Source organism: Dendrobates tinctorius, unplaced genomic scaffold, assembly GCF_039654945.1.
Source record: "Dendrobates tinctorius isolate UK_male_01 unplaced genomic scaffold, ASM3965494v1 ptg000213l, whole genome shotgun sequence".
In the NCBI taxonomy this organism is placed as follows: domain Eukaryota; kingdom Metazoa; phylum Chordata; class Amphibia; order Anura; family Dendrobatidae; genus Dendrobates; species Dendrobates tinctorius.
The window spans coordinates 6,294,077-6,311,624 of record NW_027361880.1 but is presented as its reverse complement, the minus strand read 5'-3'; the positions used below and the strand labels follow the sequence as shown (position 1 = coordinate 6,311,624).

Sequence of the window (17,548 nt, the reverse complement as noted above, 5' to 3'; positions counted from 1 at the left end):
ATCCAAGAGGGAGCAGCCTTCCTGGCAGATGCCTCAGCGGATGCAGTGAGAATGGCCGCCAGAGCAGCAGGTCTCTCTAACGCAGCTCGCAGAGCCCTGTGGCAAAAGTGCTGGCAGGGAGACATCCAGTCCAGAGCAAAGCTCTGTGCGATTCCATGTGAGGGCGAATATTTGTTTGGAACTGTCCTAGACGAGCTGCTTGAAAAGGCGGGAAACACAAGAAAAGATTCCCAAACCTTTCATCAGCGTCCTACCGTCGCCCATTTGGTAGAAGGAGATTTGACCAGGGGAGAAGGCGCAACTCTTCGCCTGTTAGAGATCGACCCAGATGGGAAGACAGAAGGAGACGAGGTACGGGCTATATGTATACACGCTCGTCGAGAGATCAAAAGAAACCAAATCAATGACTAGCGGTTCCCGTGGGGGGTAGACTGTCATCCTTCTTCCCGGCATGGTCACAGATTACGAATAGTGACTGGGCGCGTAAGGTAATATCCACCGGGCTTAGGTTGGAATTTACCCGGATCCCGCGGGACACCTTTAAACTGACCCCCTTAAGATCTTCTCATCTCGAACAAGCGGCTTTAGAAGCGGAAGTCTTGAGCCTATGTCAGAAAAATGTCCTGGTAGAGGTTCCAGGGGCTGAAAGGGGAAGAGGGTTTTACTCTCCCCTGTTTCTAATTCAGAAACCTGATAACACATTCAGAACGATTATAAACCTTCGTTCCCTTAACGAGTTTTTGATTAATCATACATTCAAAATGGAGTCCATTAATACAAAAATAAAAATATTGTTTAAAGGTTGTTTTATGGCAGTCATAGATTTGAAAGACGCGTACTATCATGTACCTATCCATACAGACTTCCAGCAGTTCCTGAGGGTGGCAGTTTCAGTAGAGGGCACAGTACGTCATTTTCAGTATAGAGCCCTTCCCTTTGGTCTCTCAGCAGCACCCAGGGTTTTTACAACGTTAGTGGCCGAAGTTATGGCTCACTTACGAGAGGTTGACGTCTTAATCATTCCATATTTAGACGATTTCTTGATTGTAGGAAAATCGGTGGGTCATTGTAAATCCCAGATAGAAAAAGCTAGATCCAGGTTAGAAAACCTGGGATGGATTTTAAACTACGAGAAATCCCGACTCCAGCCCTTAAAAATACAGAAATTTTTAGGGTTGATACTAAATTCAGACACTCAGCGGTGCCTGCTACCACTAGATAAATTACAAAAGATACAGGAGCAGGTTCTTCGGGCAATGGATAATCCATCTATGACCCTCAGACAGGCCATGTCCCTGTTAGGTTCTCTAACTTCATGCATCCCAGCAGTAAGGTGGGCACAGTTCCATACCAGAACCCTTCAAAACGACGTCTTGATTAATAGCAGGGCCCTTGGAGGCTCCTTACAGGGTCGGATGTGTCTAAGCCCCTCAACAGTTACATCACTGAGATGGTGGCTTGAGAGCGAGAACCTAGCGTCAGGGGTGCCCTGGATAACACAGATAACCCGTATTATAACCACAGACGCAAGTTCCTTCGGTTGGGGAGCCCATATGGGGGACATAATGGTACAGGGCCAGTGGGATTCTAATTATGAAATCTCATCCAACCAGAGAGAACTATTGGCGATAGAGCGAGCAGTCAAGAAACTCATTATCTACCTGCAGGGCCATCATGTGAGGATACACTCGGACAACCAGGTAGCGGTAGCATATGTCAACCACCAAGGTGGAACCCGCTCCAGCGCTCTGATGCAGATAACAGAACGGCTCCTCCAGATAGCAGAGAGAAATTGTCTATCTTTGACCGCGCTCCACATCAGCGGAAAGGACAATGTAAGAGCAGACTTTTTAAGCCGCAAGGCTCTAAGACAAGGAGAATGGGCTTTGAACAAAGATATTTACCGCCAGATTGTCCGCAGATGGGGCCAGCCAGAGGTAGACCTCTTTGCCACCAGAAAAAACAGAAAAGAAAGATTGTTCTGCTCTCTGAACCCCAGGGAAAATCCCCTGGCGGTGGATGCCCTACTGATAAGATGGGACTTTTCTCTGGCATACGCCTTCCCACCATTGAATCTTCTTCCTCTGGTAGTCAGGAAGATCAGAGAGGATCAGGCAAGAGTCATACTGATTGCCCCCTTTTGGCCCAGGAGGACCTGGTTCGCGTGGTTGAGGACCATGTCGGTAGGCGATCCCTGGGTACTGCCGAACCTTCCGGATCTCCTCTACCAGGGGCCAGTCAGCCACCCACAAGTAGCGGGACTTCATTTGACGGCGTGGTATTTGAAAGGTCACTATTAAAAAATAGAGGGTTCTCCAAGAACTTAATTGACACCCTCCTAAGAAGCAGAAAATTAACCACCACTAATATCTATGCTAGGACCTGGAAACGCTTCCTGTCCACCTTTCACTTTGACATCAGAGATGGAATTCCCACGAAACATATTCTGGAATTTCTCCAGAAAGGTTTCGAATTGGGTCTCTCCACAAGTACGCTAAAAGTACAAGTTTCAGCCTTAGGGGCCCTGTTTGCAGCTGATATTGCAAAAGATTATTGGGTAGCAAGGTTCATCAGAGCAGCGGCCAGATCGAGACCTATACACAAAGACAGATGCGTACCGTGGGACTTAAACTTAGTCCTTACAGCCATGACAGAAAGTCCGTTTGAACCTTTAGATTCCGCCTCACTAAAGATTATATCTCTTAAGACAGCATTCCTGGTAGCAATAACATCCGCGCGTAGGGTGAGCGATATACAGGCACTTTCCAGATTGCCTCCTTACACAGAGTTCTTACAGGATAGAGTAATCCTAAGGCCAGATCCAGCATACCTTCCCAAGGTAGCAACACAATTCCACAGGACACAGGAGATAGTTCTGCCTTCCTTCCTCCCTAACCCAACCAACCCTAAAGAGCAGAAACTCCAGGCGTTAGATATTAGAAGATGCTTACTGACATATTTAGCAGCCACGGATCCTTGGAAGAAGGAGAACACATTATTCCTATCCTTCCAAGGTTCCAGGAAAGGATACAGAGTATCAAAACGCACATTAGCAAGGTGGATTAGGGAGGCTATCTCTCTTGCCTACACAGCAGGTGGCGGTCCGGCTCCACAGAACCTGAGGGCACATTCCACTCGGGCCATGGCATCATCCTGGGCGGAGAGATCTGGAGTATCAATTGATCAAATATGTAAGGCGGCCACCTGGTCATCTCCTTCCACCTTTTTTAACCACTATCGGTTAGACATGGGTGCCTCTTCAGACCTCACCTTCGGGCTAAGGGTGCTGCAGGCTGTAGTCCCTCCCTAAGTTAGTTTACATCTCTGTAATTCTCTCGTGGTGCTGTCATGGGAGTCCTAATAAAGTATTAAGTTACGTACCGGTAACGGTATTTTTCGGAGGCCCATGACAGCACCCTTAGTTCCCTCCCTTGTTCACATATAGGGGTGCACTCCTTAGAAGATTGTTCATAGAATCACCTTATGTGGGAGATGGTATGAAATAATTCTGTTAAATAGGGTAGATAGGTTGTATATATCATATGTTGTGTACTAACCATGGTAGCCTCTCAAGCTCTGTAATCCAACTGATGCGTGGGAGAGGTGCCGCCCTTTTGTATCTAGGTTTCCTGTTCCTATAGGGTGGATCCCCTCTCTCGTGGTGCTGTCATGGGCCTCCGAAAAATACCGTTACCGGTACGTAACTTAATACTTTTCACACATGGACCATGGAGCTTTTTAAGACTGAAACTTCCTGTTCTTTCAGGAAACCCGCATGTACATTCGCTACAATGAACAGACTCTGACCCCATCTTTTGTATTGAAGCATTTAGAAAGCATTGTGAAGGGAAAGGTAGGAGGGTCAAGTGTAAAACTATTGTGATTGATGGATCTTGTGTTATCAGCTGTGTATAGAGGTGTTACTTGTCATAATAATCTTGCCTGTGATGATATGAAACCTGCTGAAAACTCTTCCTGGAAGGACAGGAAGTATGTCTGCTATGAAAACTGCAAGGTTCCTAATTTTGTTTTTTTTTTTTTAATAAAAATTGAGATATAGAAAGAATGGCAAAAATTGAATAAAAATACATGTGCTACAAAAACATGATTAATACAATAGGTAATTTCCAGATGATAGCTTCCGTTTAAGCCCAAAAGTATGAAAGGGAGCTTTGCCAAAACATCAATAAAGTGTATATTGGTACTAATATGTTCAAGTAAGCAGAGTATCCCTAAATAAATATTAAGATATACCATATATACTCGTGTATAAGCCGAGATTTTCAGCCCATTTTTTGGGGCTGAAAGTCCCCTTCTCGGCTTATACACGAGTCATATACCTGGGGGTCAGCGGGGGAGGGGGTGGGGGTGTCACAGGTCATACTCACCCATCCTGGCACTCTCTGCAGCCCCCTCGCTTATCCACTGTCTCCCTTCCTGCCTTCAGCGGTCACGTGGTACCGCTCATTAAACTCATGAATATGCGCATATTCATGAGTGGTAATGAGCGGTATCACGTGACCGCTGAAGGCAGGAAGGGAGACAGTGGAGAAGCGAGGCTGCAGAGACGTTCCAGGACAGGTGAGTATAGCAATATTCACCTGTCCTCGTTCCCACGCTGCTCACCGCCGTCTGCTGCTTCCTGTGTCTGTGATGTTTAGCCAGCAGGGGGCGTGGTGACGTGGTTAGTGCGCGCCGTGCCCTCTGCTGGATGAACAGTCACTGACAGAGGACGCGCAGACAGTGGTGAGCAGCGATGGACCCCGGACAGGTGAATATCACAGGTGCCGGGTCCTGAGCAGGAGAGGTGAGTATGGCATTTTTTTTTTTTTGCAGCAGCAGCATATGGGGGCATAATATATGGAGCAGTATATGGGGGCATATTCCATGGGGCAGCGTATGGGGGCATAGTCTATGGAGCAGCGTATGGGGGCATAATCTTTGGAGCGTCTTATGGGGGCATAACCTTTATGGAGCATTATATGGGGCATATTATTCTATGGAGCATCTTATGGGGCCATTATTAACCTTTGTGCAGCATTAGGCCTGTTTCACACTTCCGTTTTTGTGTCCGCCAAACGGATCCGTTTCCGTTTTTTTTACGGTAACCGCTATGGGACAAAAACGGATCCTGCAAAAAAAATGGCGGATCCGTTTTTTTACGGAAACCAACGGATTTTGACGGATTTGAAAAAACGGAAGTGTGAAACAGGCCTTATATGGGGTATATTTTGTATGGAGCATTATATGGTGCTCCTGATTCAATATGGATATTCAAAAACATTTAACCTACTGATGTCTCAATTAATTTTACTTTTATTGGTATCTATTTTTATTTTTGAAATTTACCAGTAGCTGCTGCATTTTCCACCCTAGGCTTATACACGAGTCAATAAGTTTTCCCAGTTTTTTGTGGCAAAATTAAGGGGGTCGGCTTATACACGAGTATATACGGTAAGTCAACCCTTACTGATACACCGTACATAACACGACTTACACAATCCTGATTGTATGACGACTTTCAAAATTCAGTTGTCTCTGCTATAAACTACCACTTAAAGGAGTTGATCACTTTTGAAAAAATTTGATAAAAAGATATGGCATAGTTTCTCTCATTCCATACTGTAGATGCATTGTTGCCCATGGGTACATATGTAAATACTTGACATAGTGATTGCCAACTCCATATAGAGTAAGTCAGCATATTGGCAGCCATCAGATTTGCCCACATGATCCCCTTTTCTACTGCTTCCATTAGTGCACAGGCACTGAAACTATTCAAAGCATTCACAAATACAAGTGATTTTTCTGCCAGTATATGTGCATGTGTGGCATCCCACAAAGTGGCCATCTCCATAGGATACGGTAAGTATGCTGTGTTCCATGTAAATACTCAGATTTCAGTGTAAACTGTATGTTGTAACATCCTGTGAGACTTGTTGACAAGCAGCAATCAAATGGTTAATTTTACCTCTGATATCAAATAGATGAAGTGAGTTCATTGGCTGTGAACTCCAAGGACCTTTCTTACGGCATCGCGAGCATGAAAACTTTCTCGCGCTCGTGGTGCCATCAGACAGGTAATAGCAGTTCACTGGGAGACACTGAGCAAATGCTGCTCAGTGTCTCTTCTGGATGGCAGGCTGTATGGTTGCATCATGCAACCTGCCATCTAGATGAAGCAGAGCTGGACCCATCGTGGGACAAATGGATTATCATCTTCTCTACGGAAAGGTGAAGAATATTGTTGTTTGTTATTTTAACTCTTTTGAAGGAGACAATGGCATCTGTGGAATGGGTGATTTCATAAGTATGGTTTAAGATTTTTTAAAGGAGTCTGTGTCATTCTTTCAATTAAAGGACTTTTTTCTGGGTGTCTTTGTATTTATACAATATGACTATGGGGTTAGTAATGAGGGCATCTTATTGATGCCTCTCCATTACTAACCTCTGGGCTTGATGTCATCTGACAATACAAAGGTGACATCAACCACCCCAACTATCACCCCATTTGCTACTGCTACAGGTCAAGTGGGAAGAATGAGGCTAAGTGCCAGAATTGACACATCTTATAGACGCACCTTTTCTGGGGTGGCCGAGATCTGATGGTTTTTAGCCTGGAGGCAGTATACATGGCCCCTTCCTTGGATATTAATATCAGCCCACAGCTGTCTGCTAGCCTTTGCTGGTTATTAATTATAGGGGGACCCTATGTCATTTTTTGGGGCTCCCCATTTTAATAGCCAGTAAAGGATAATTATACAGTTGTGACCTGATATTAATAGCCTGGGAAGCTCCATGGGAATTACACCCTTCCCAGGCTATAAACATCTGCCCCCTGCCATCTGCTTTCCCTCTGCTAGTTAAGAAAATTACGCTGGAGCCCACGTCATTTTTTTCAGAACAATAATGTTTTAATAATTAAATGTACAGTAAGCTGCACACGCACTGTACTAATTGTATGTGTCACTGACATCTATATATTTCTATTCTATGAGTATATACTGTTTGTGATCCATCTATTCTATCGGCTCCTGCTGTGATTTTACTGTACACAGCAGATAGATATGAAAAGCAATTCATCTATCTATCTTTCTATACATCTATCTCTCTATACATCTATCTATATGTGTATTTTTAAGAATATTTCCTTTGAAATTGATGTGTAAATGACAGAGAATTGCTCCATGTAAAAGCTCATGTTAAAATCACATTGCAATCACATAGCAATTGCACTGCAGTTGGATGTAAATCGGATTCTAGGTGTGAGAAATCGGATTGTACTCGCATGAAAAACGCATGACACTTGCATGGCACCCGTCCAACTTTGCAGGAAAACATCAGACCAATTTTAAATTCGCTAGTGTGACGCCACCCTAACAAAAAGCTTGGCCACCGTGACGCAGTTTATAGAAAGCCAAGAACACAACCCCCACCTTATGCCATACACCACATGAGGTTACTGCACAAATACAGAAGAAGAAACAGCCAAAGAAGTGGTTGTGTGGGTAAATTATGTGACCATCATCATGGTAAGAGATAGGGTTGGCGTCAGGTTATGTCAAAGCTGATGCAGCTAAAATAAGTGATTTTTACTATGTCAGTACACATGATTTTATATAATTTCAGAAAATCCAGTGCATATGCCACAAGTACTTAACATAGGACTATGCATTCAAAGGGATTGTATGGTTTAGAAAAATAATTGTGAAATCCTAGTTTGGGATCCTAATCTATTACCCAGAGCAGATATAGAGTGTCTCCTACTCTGAAGGATCCGCATTCATTACAAGACCAGTACAGTGATCGGCAAACAATGTAATAATCATTTACAAAAGTGTAACATCATTAGTGGTAAACAATGTATAACCAGTGACGTACCCCCAATGGCGCAGACCATGTGGCTGCTATGGGGAACATGAACTGGGGGGGCACCGGCACCGCCCCCCTCATGCAACATGTTTTCAACTCTCGGCATCCTGGATGTCTATACAGTTGAAAACAATCATGAGAGAGCAATCAGCTGTTGCTTCCGCTTCCATAATTTCCCCTCTGAATCTGAACTCTGAGACATCTCAGCGCAGACGTCGCAAAGAAGTCACTACAGCGCTCCCTTCTGTACCGAGCAGTGCAGAGGATCAGAAGACGCTGAGAAGACCGCAGCAGCGGGGAACTGGGAGAAATGAGTATTTGTTTATTGTTTCTGCATGGAGCATTATATGGGGCCCATCATACTGTATGGGGCAATATATTGGGTATATAATACTGTATGGGGCAATATAGGGGACCCATAATACTATATGGGGCAATATAGGGGGCCCATCATACTGTATGGGACAATATATGCGGTCCACAATACTGTATGGGGCAATATAGAGGGCCCATCATACTGTATGGGGCAATATAGGGTACCCATTATACTGTATGCAGCAATATATAGGACCAATCGTACTGTATGGAGCAATATAGGGGGTCCATCATACTGTATGGGGCAATATATTGGGCTCATCATGCTGTATGGAGCATTAGGCGGTCCATTATACTGTATGGAGCACTACAGGGACCCATTATACTGTATGGAACACTATATGGGGCCCATTATACTGTAAGGAGCACTATATGGGGCCCATTATAATGTATGGAGCACGATGTGGCACCCATAATTCTATATGGATGACTATATGGTTACCATAATACTGTACGGAGGACTATGTGGTGCCCCTAATACTGTATGGAGGACTGTGTGTTCCCCATAATACTGTATGAAGCACTATGTGGTGCCCATAATACTGTACGAAGGACTATGTGGTGCCTATAATGCTGTTCAGAGGACTATATGGTGCCTATAATACTGTACAGAGTAATATGTGATGCCCATAATACTGCATGTAGGACTGTGTGGTGCCCATAATACTGTATGGAGGACTGTGTGGTGCCCATAATACTGCACTGAGGACTGTGTGGTCCCCATAATACTGTATGGAGGACTGTGTGGTGCCCATTATGCTGCATGGAGGACTGTGTGGTGCCCTTAATACTGTACGGAGGACTACATAGGAGAAAAATGACTTTGCAAGGGCTACAAAGTTGTGAGATATGCTCTTAGGTGACTCCGCCGAATATTACAGGTTATTTTTTGAAGAGGGGGGCAAATAGAACTTCCGCTATGGGGCTCCATGATGTCAATGTACGCCCCTATGTATAACCCAACTTAAATAATAAAATGGTATTCATATATTTTTAAATCTCAATTAGCATTGACATTCTATCAGTATTATATGTAGTGAGGGACATCATTGTAATATGCTATTTTTTCTAAATCTATGGCACACTTACATAAAACAGTGATTCAATACATCTATCCTATAAGTTACCACAGCGGAGATCTATGAATCGTTGAGGCAAGTTTGTACAATCTCTGTAATCATTTGGTGTCTTTAGTTAATACTTGTGCTTAGAAGTTCATTATGGGCACTCTAATACCACAAGCAACTGGATAATTGATTTATGGAAAGTTCTCGGCACTTACTACATCTCCTGATAATATCCCTCCGAGGCACCCTAATATACAAGGCTTTCACATCTCGTGTAAGATGAGATGGAAGGATGGGTTGAGCAGTAATTAGATTACAAAGTAATGGAGGTAAATCTGAGACCACAGGTCCCAATCTTTATAATTACAGTTAAATCTTGTTATCTACTGAGAAAAATCATTACTTATTACTTCCCTGCTCATGAATCCCCAGAGAATGGGAGTCCAGGACTCTCAAACCGAAAGAAAGTAAGAGAGGGAGGTCCAAAAGAAAGAAGATTGTAGAATGGATATGAAAAGATACATAGATGAGAAGACCTAAACCCAGAAGTAATAAAAAGTGATGAAAAGATGGATAGTAGGATCAAGGGTCACGTAAGAATGTTAATCGCGACCGGCACCCATATTAGTAGGGGGATGAAGGAGATGCTAAAACATATAAAAGTTGTAAGGATGAACAAATGGAAATACATTCTGTTTTACATGTATAAAAAATCATGAGGTGTTAAGGTGCAGTAAGTATGACTAAGGGTTAAGAACATAGGTTGATCATTGTCTAAAAGAGTGTGGCATTGGTTAGCGCTGGTGGTCCAAAGTTGAGTGTCTTTTCCTTGATTCCTTTGACTTCAGTCCAGTTTTTCTGAAGGCAAAACTCTGATAACGCTATCCAGCCCAAATGCTTATCCTATAGGTTCCCATAAAATGGACGGTGCCAGTGATTTTTTTTTGACTACTAGACCATTACAGACAGTTTGACACCTCTATGAAATGTCAGCTTCCTGGTGGGGGGCTTGTCCCATCACTCCATGATTGGTCTTGCTTCTCCTGTTGTGTGATGTCTTTAGATGACAGGCTACTGTCTTTGTATGGAGGATCATGATTGGTGCAGAGAGATTCAGAGATAGCGGGTGAGTCCTGGGGAGAGCTAAGTGTGGTCATTGTTGCAGTATTTGTCTCCTCCAATTTCCAAACCTTTAAAAAGTAAACCAAAGTTACTACTGTGAGAAAACAATGTTAAAGCAACAATATCCAGCAAAACCACAAAATTGTAGTCCAGTAATATACAGAGTAAGTGAAATACTGGAATACCAGACTTTTAGAGTTGGGAATAGTGGTATCTCAGACTTTTGTTCACATCTGCATTTATTGCAATAATTTGTCTGATAAAATGCTGGATACCATGGCACAGTCCACAAAACATAGAGTTCATGTGCTGCCATTGATGTCGGACATGAAAGGTGCCTGACATATCTGTTAATTTCATATTTCTGTCCCTATAATGGAATTGAAGCACTAAACTGAAGATCTTAAATGGTTGTCCCACAAACAAAGTAGATTTTAATCACTAGATCTTGGAATAAAAAGAAGCTCTAAAATTGGATGTGTTAAAAAAATGTTCCTGTGCTGAGATAATCTTATAAATCTGCCCCTATGTACTGTGTAATGGCTGTGTCTCACCATGCCATACATGGTCTGATCATGCCATATCTCCTTTTTTAAACACATCCAGTTGTTGTCCATCTTGAACTATCCTCCCACCTCTCTTCTTGCTCCCTCCTTGACCACTTGCAATCCGGCTTCCGGTCACACCACTCCACTGAAACTGCCCTAACTAAGGTCACCAATGACCTACTAACCGCCAAGGCCAAGCGACACTACTCTGTCCTCCTCCTCCTGGACCTGTCCTCTGCCTTTTGACACAGTGGACCATTCCCTATTACTACAGACCCTCTCATCTCTTGGTATCACAGACTTGGCCCTATCTTGGATTGCGTCATACCTAGCAGACCGGACATTCAGCATCTCCCTATCCGTCGGAGTCCCGCAAGGTTCAGTCCTAGGGCCCCTGCTCTTCTCCATTTACACCTTCGGCCTCGGACAGCTCATAGAATCTCATGGCTTTCAGTATCATCTCTATGCTGATGACACACAGATCTACATCTCTGGACCAAATATCACCTCCCTACTAAACAGAATCCCTCAATGTCTGTCTGCTATTTCATCCCTCTTCTCCGCTAGATTTCTAAAATTAAATATGGACAAAACAGAATTAATCATCTTTCGCCCATCTCACGTGACCCCACCCAACAGACCTATCAAATAAAGTAAACGGCTGCCCACTCTCTCCAGTCCCACAAGCTCGCTGCCTCGGGGTTATCCTTGACACTGATCTCTCCTTCAAACCACATATCCAAGCCCTTTCCGCTTCCTGCTGATTTCAACTCAAAAATATTTCATGGATCCGTATATTCCTCAACCAAGAATCTGCAAAAACCCTAGTCCATGCCCTCATCATCTCCCGCCTTGACTACTGCAACCTCCAGCTCTGTGGCCTCCCCTCTAACACTCTCGCACCCCTCCAATCTATTCTTAACTCTGCTGCCCAACTAATCCACCTGTCCCCCCGCTATTCCCCGGCCTCTCCCCTCTGTCAATCCCTGCACTGGCTCCCCATTACCCAAAGACTGCAGTTCAAAACCCTAACCATGACATACAAAGCCATCCACAACCTGAGTCCTCCGTACAACTGTGACCTAGTCTCCCGATACTTACCTGCACGAAACCTCCGATCCTCACAAGATCTCCTTCTGTACTCCCCTCTTATCTCCTCTTCCCACAATCGCATACAAGATTTCTCCCGCGCATCACCCCTACTCTGGAACTCTCTACCACAACATATCAGACTCTCACCTACCATCAAAACCTTCAAAAAGAACTTGAAGACCTACCTCTTCCGACAAGCCTACAACTTGCAGTAACCACCGATCCACCAAAGCGCTGCACGACCAGCTCTACCCTCGCCTACTGTATCCTCACCCATCCCATTGTAGATTGTGAGCCCTCGCGGGCAGGGTCCTCTCTCATCCTGTACCAGTCGTGACTTGTATTGTTTAAGATTACTGTACTTGTATGTATTATGTATACCCCTCCTCACATGTAAAGCGCCATGGAATAAATGGCGCAATAATAATAACTTATTTTTATTCCAAGATCTATTTATTAATATGTAATTTGTTTGTGGGAAGACCCCTTTAATAGCTGACTAATCTGACTATCAAAAAGAATACTGAACTTCATCTAACTTATTGGCCTCAAATTGACTAAATGGTCACAAAATTGGAAATGTCCTTCTGACATGTCTCTACACTTCCTAGGACATGTCAGAAAATTGGAAATGTCCTTCTGACATGTCTCTACACTTCCTAGGACATGTCAGATTTTATAAAGCTGGAAGCTTTGATAAATTATATATTTACCTTATCGTATTTCCTGATACTGTACATGTGATCTTTGTTCATGAAGGTCAGCAGTATCCAGTCACAGAAGACAGAACCCTAAAGAGACAACACAAAAAACACACACACAAGGCCTTAAGATGGATTTATGGGATGTGGGGTGTATGAAGGGATCAATCCCTAGATGGAATACTTGATTTTTGAATCGAAAATCTGAATAGAATATAATAGCAAACAGCTAAAAAAAAAAAGTCCCCTCCCTAAGTGCTTCTAGACCCATTGTTATATTTATCCATTTATGATTTATAAACCATTTGGGTTTATCCCAAAACAGTAAGTTAACTCCTAGATGGGGAATAACTGACTGATCGCTGCAGATCCAACCACCAGATCCCCCAGCGATCCTGAGAATAAGGGTCTGGAACCCAGAAACCAGGTTCTGCAGAGCGCTGTCTTTAATGGTGAAGAGGAGTATGCTCAGTCCCTCCATTATTATTCTCTGACATTGCTGGAAATAGCCAAGAGTTGTTATTTATTATTATTTATATTGCGCCATCATATTCTACAGCACTTTACATGCATTATCACTGGCCCTACAATCCAAATACCCTATTTGTATGTTCTTGGAATAAGTGGAAACTTGATTACCCAAAGGAAGCCCACGCAAACATAGGGAGAACATTCAAACTCCTTGCAGATGTTGTTCTTGGTGCGATTTGGTCCAAGGACCCCAGCACTGCATGGATACAGTGTTAACCACTGAGCCAAAATGCCTGGTCTGTCTGCCAGCATCCTAACGAAAAATAGCACTGTCAACTGGACAACCAACTGAACCCCCCAGAACAGCTGTGGTCGCATCAAACTATCAATCATTACGGTGTATATACTAATTTATATGTGTGGAATATACTGAAATCACGAATTACTAAGTATAAAAATAGAAACATTAGTGAATGTATAAACTGTAACAGATGAAACATAACATAGCAAATACAAGTTATAATGAAAAAAAAAATACACAGAAGGCCAAGGTTCAACAGCATTACCACTTTAGGAAAATTAATTGCGTCCATACATATGGTGTTTTAGTGGTATGTATCTGTGAGCTGCCAGGAGGGGTGCAAGTATTGAAAAGTAGCATATACTGCTAAACTAGCCGATCACAAGAAATTACAATGGCAAACATGACCATTACAGACAGAAATGTTTCTAACATTTTCTTGGTGGTAAATGACCCACTGAAATGGTCACATTGCATGGTATCATCCAGTCATCAAGGAAAACCAAGCAATTTATAGATATGACCAGGCATACACCGACCACTGCACCATTTTCTTGAAGACCTGTTGTTTTATCAGAGAGCATAAAAATGAGAGATTTCAAAAAGCAGGCAGATCACTGATGTATCAATGCCCTGTCATTAGTGATGAGCGAGTATACTCATTGCTCGGGTGACCTCCGAGTATTTGGATGTGCTTGGAGATTTAGTTTTCATTGTCTTATATTCATGATTTGCGACTGCTAGACAGCTTGAACACATGTGTGGAATGCCTGTTTGTTAGGGAACTCCCACATGTATTCAGCCGGTCTACAAGTCGCAAATCATGCAGCTGAGACTACGAAAACTAAATCTCCGAGCACATCCAAATACTCGGTCACCCGAGCATGCTTGGGGAGATCCGAGCAATGATGCTACTTGCCCATCACTACGCTGTCATTCAAACACAGGAGGCAGATGGAGGAGCAGGAAAAGGAAGAAAAGACCCTACCCTCAGTCCCTCCCTGATGCATGAAAATATCATTACAAGAAAACTTCAAACACAGATTGAACAAGAACCACAAAACAGATTTCTTTACTACAAGTATGATTTAATCAGTATCAGTGTTAGCATGGCCATGTCTTTTAATTACTTAGTAAAGTCCTGCTGACAGGTTCACTTAACCATTAAAGGGAATCTGTCACCCTTTTTAGCCCCTATTAGCTGCCGGCATAGACATCGGGGGCTTATCTACAGCATTCTGTAATGCTGTAGATAAGCCCCCGATGTAACCTGAAAGAGAAGAAAAACACGTTATATTATACTCACCGGGGTGGGCGGTCCGGTCCGATGGGTGTCGCCGTCCCTTCCGGCGCCTCCCTTCTTCATGCGATGAAGTCCTCTTCTCCCGTCCTGTAATGGCTCTGGCGCAGGCGCACTGCTCTGCTCTGTTGAGGGCAGAGCAAGGTCCTGCAGTGCGCAGGTATCGGGAGAGGTCTGGCGCCTGCGCACTGCAGAATTCTGCTCTGCCCTCAACAGGGCAGAGCAATGCGCCGGAGCCGGAGCCATTACAGGACGGGAGAAGAGGACGTCATCGTATGAAGAAGGGAGGCGCCAGACTGGACGGCGACACCCATCGGACTGGACCGCCCACCCCGGTGAGTATAATATAACGTGCTTTTCTTCTCTTTCAGATTACATCGGGGGCTTATCTACAGCATTACAGAATGCTGTAGATAAGCCCCTGATGGCTGAGGCCGCATCTTATAGGCCAAAACCGGGTGACAGATTCCCTTTAAAGGGACTCTGTCAGCACAGAATGACTGTTCAATCCAAGTACAGGTGCTCAGTGCTTCATGGCAGGGCCAATCACCTTCCCGCCTGCTTCGTTTCTATCTATCGCTACCCTTCTCTGGCCCTATGAAACCAGAGCTGTCAATCAAATAACATGAGGAGTAGAGATTGAGGGAAAACAAGCAAGTGGGAAGGTGGATTTAAATGACTGGCTCTGCCATGAAGCACCGATCAGCGGGACTTAGTTTGAAAAGTCATCCTGTGCTGACTGAGACCCTTTATTGGCAGTTGTTTCTATTGGGATCTGATAGAGACAAAGGCCTTCATGTACATCGGAGACCTAGCTACACAGATACTATGTTTTTGTACTCGAGGTCCAAACATTTAGTTCATGCATATCTCTGAAAAAAAATGTTTACTTACTACACCAATTGATGTCAAGGCTGTGGCCAAGTTAATGATGGTCGGGATAAGGCTAAACTTTCCAGCCTGGGTAAAGAGAAACAATTATTCTCCTTAAGTTTTCATTAAAAAAAGGAAAAGTCTAAAAGCATTAAAAGGGTGTCACACATCAGCTGCTTGCATGGCATGAAAATCGATTAACTTCTAATTTTGTGGATACATTTTGGAACTTGTTTGTTCATATATGTTGTGCTTTACAGATTGTTAACCCCTTGGTGACCGAGCCAATTTTTACCTTAATGACCAGGCCAAATTTTTTAAGTGGCGCTTTAGATGTATGTTCCCTGCCCCCAGTCATATACTCACCCTCCAGCGTCTTCACCAATGTTAGGTGCCGCTCCTTTCCCGCTGCGCCATCTTGTGACAGTAGCGTCTGACTGGCCAGAAGTCAGAAGCTACGTCACAAGCTCTCAATACAAGTCTATGAAAGCCATAACCTTGTATTGAAAGTGATCTCCGCCACGCTCCATGAAACACTGGAGCTGTAAGCAGGTCACTTTTCACCGGAAACCGGCAGGAGAGGTGGCAGCGAAAACAGATGAAAATGCTGAAAGTTGAGTATCGTGCAGGGAGCAGGTCACTTACATTTAAAGCAATAAGAAAAACGCTGGAGTAGTGCTTTAAGTAAGAAAAACAAATGTCTACACAGTTGGACATCCTCTTTAAGGCTGTTTTCACAAAAAGTGTATCACACCATTTAGAGAGAGATTGTATGCCTACCTTTAAATACAGTAGATATTAAAGGGGTTGTCCTGTGAAAACAAGTTATCACTTATCCACAGAACAGGCGATTGCTTGCTGCTACCCCCACTAATCAGCAGAATGAGCAACTTTTATCCCCGTTAGGCTAGTTTCATACTAGCGCTACCGGGCGCAGCGCACGGCTACCGCTAAGCTCCGCCCCCAGCTGCGCCCCCTCCGGGCATGCTCCTCCTGTCTTGTATTTTTGTGCGCTAGGCGCAGCGCCAAAAGGGTGGATGCGTCGGCAAAAGTGTGCCAGCGCATGACCAGCGTACCCAACGCTAAATATAGGGTACGCTGATCGCATGCAGCGTCATGCGATCAGAGGAGGAGCTGACCGGAGGGGGTGCGGCCGGGGGCAGAGCTTAGCGGTGGCCGTGCGCTGCGCCCGGTAACGCTAGTGTGAAACTAGCCTTACAATAGAATGGCAGTGTGCATGCTCGACTGCTGCTACAATCATTCCCTATGGTGTTGCCAAGCGCTGTGCAGCCCCATTGAGAATGTATGGAGTGGCAGTAGGGAATCCGACCTGGTGCGCAATTTTGTAACAGGGATAGCCTATCCCAGTGACCACCCACCAATGATCTAGAGATAAGGGATAAATTGTTTTAAATGTAAAACCCCTTTAAGGAATGACAAATCTATATGCTGTAAAATGTAGTACCGTAAGTTGCATCATAAACATCAGTGCTGATATCCTTAGTGTAAGTAAAATTACCTGCCCATGCACAATCACATCAATGCGGATCCCATAGACCTTTATTAGAGTGCGGGCCTCTGTACCATTTATATTGTAATATTTGGCAAACCTGAGGGTGATAACATACCAGAGCAGTCATAATGGAATAAAAAGAAAACAGTTATTAATAACATCTGTTATTTACTATAATTATATTTATTATAAAACAACATACAAAAACATTGAATCCAATAGTATATGATTCATTTTTACATAACACTGAACAAGCTTTAGTGGTAACATGGGTAACATTTGGGAGTTATTAATGCCGCGTTCCTACTCTCTT

The 17,548-nt window shown here is 43.8% G+C and overlaps 1 protein-coding gene across 1 annotated transcript in view; it reads right to left on the bottom strand.

Moving 5' to 3' along the window:
* Positions 1–7,279: 7,279 nt before the first annotated feature.
* P2RX2 (purinergic receptor P2X 2) overlaps positions 7,280–17,548 on the bottom strand; it is a 75,424-nt gene continuing 65,155 nt past the window's right edge. Inside the window, exons 9-12 of the mRNA XM_073554801.1 lie at positions 17,242–17,332; positions 15,744–15,809; positions 12,790–12,867; positions 7,280–10,504 (exon numbers count right to left, since the gene is read on the bottom strand). Of these exons, the coding sequence (XP_073410902.1) occupies positions 10,304–10,504; positions 12,790–12,867; positions 15,744–15,809; positions 17,242–17,332 (436 nt within the window). The 3' untranslated portion in view covers positions 7,280–10,303. The remainder of the gene's footprint in view (positions 10,505–12,789; positions 12,868–15,743; positions 15,810–17,241; positions 17,333–17,548) is intronic.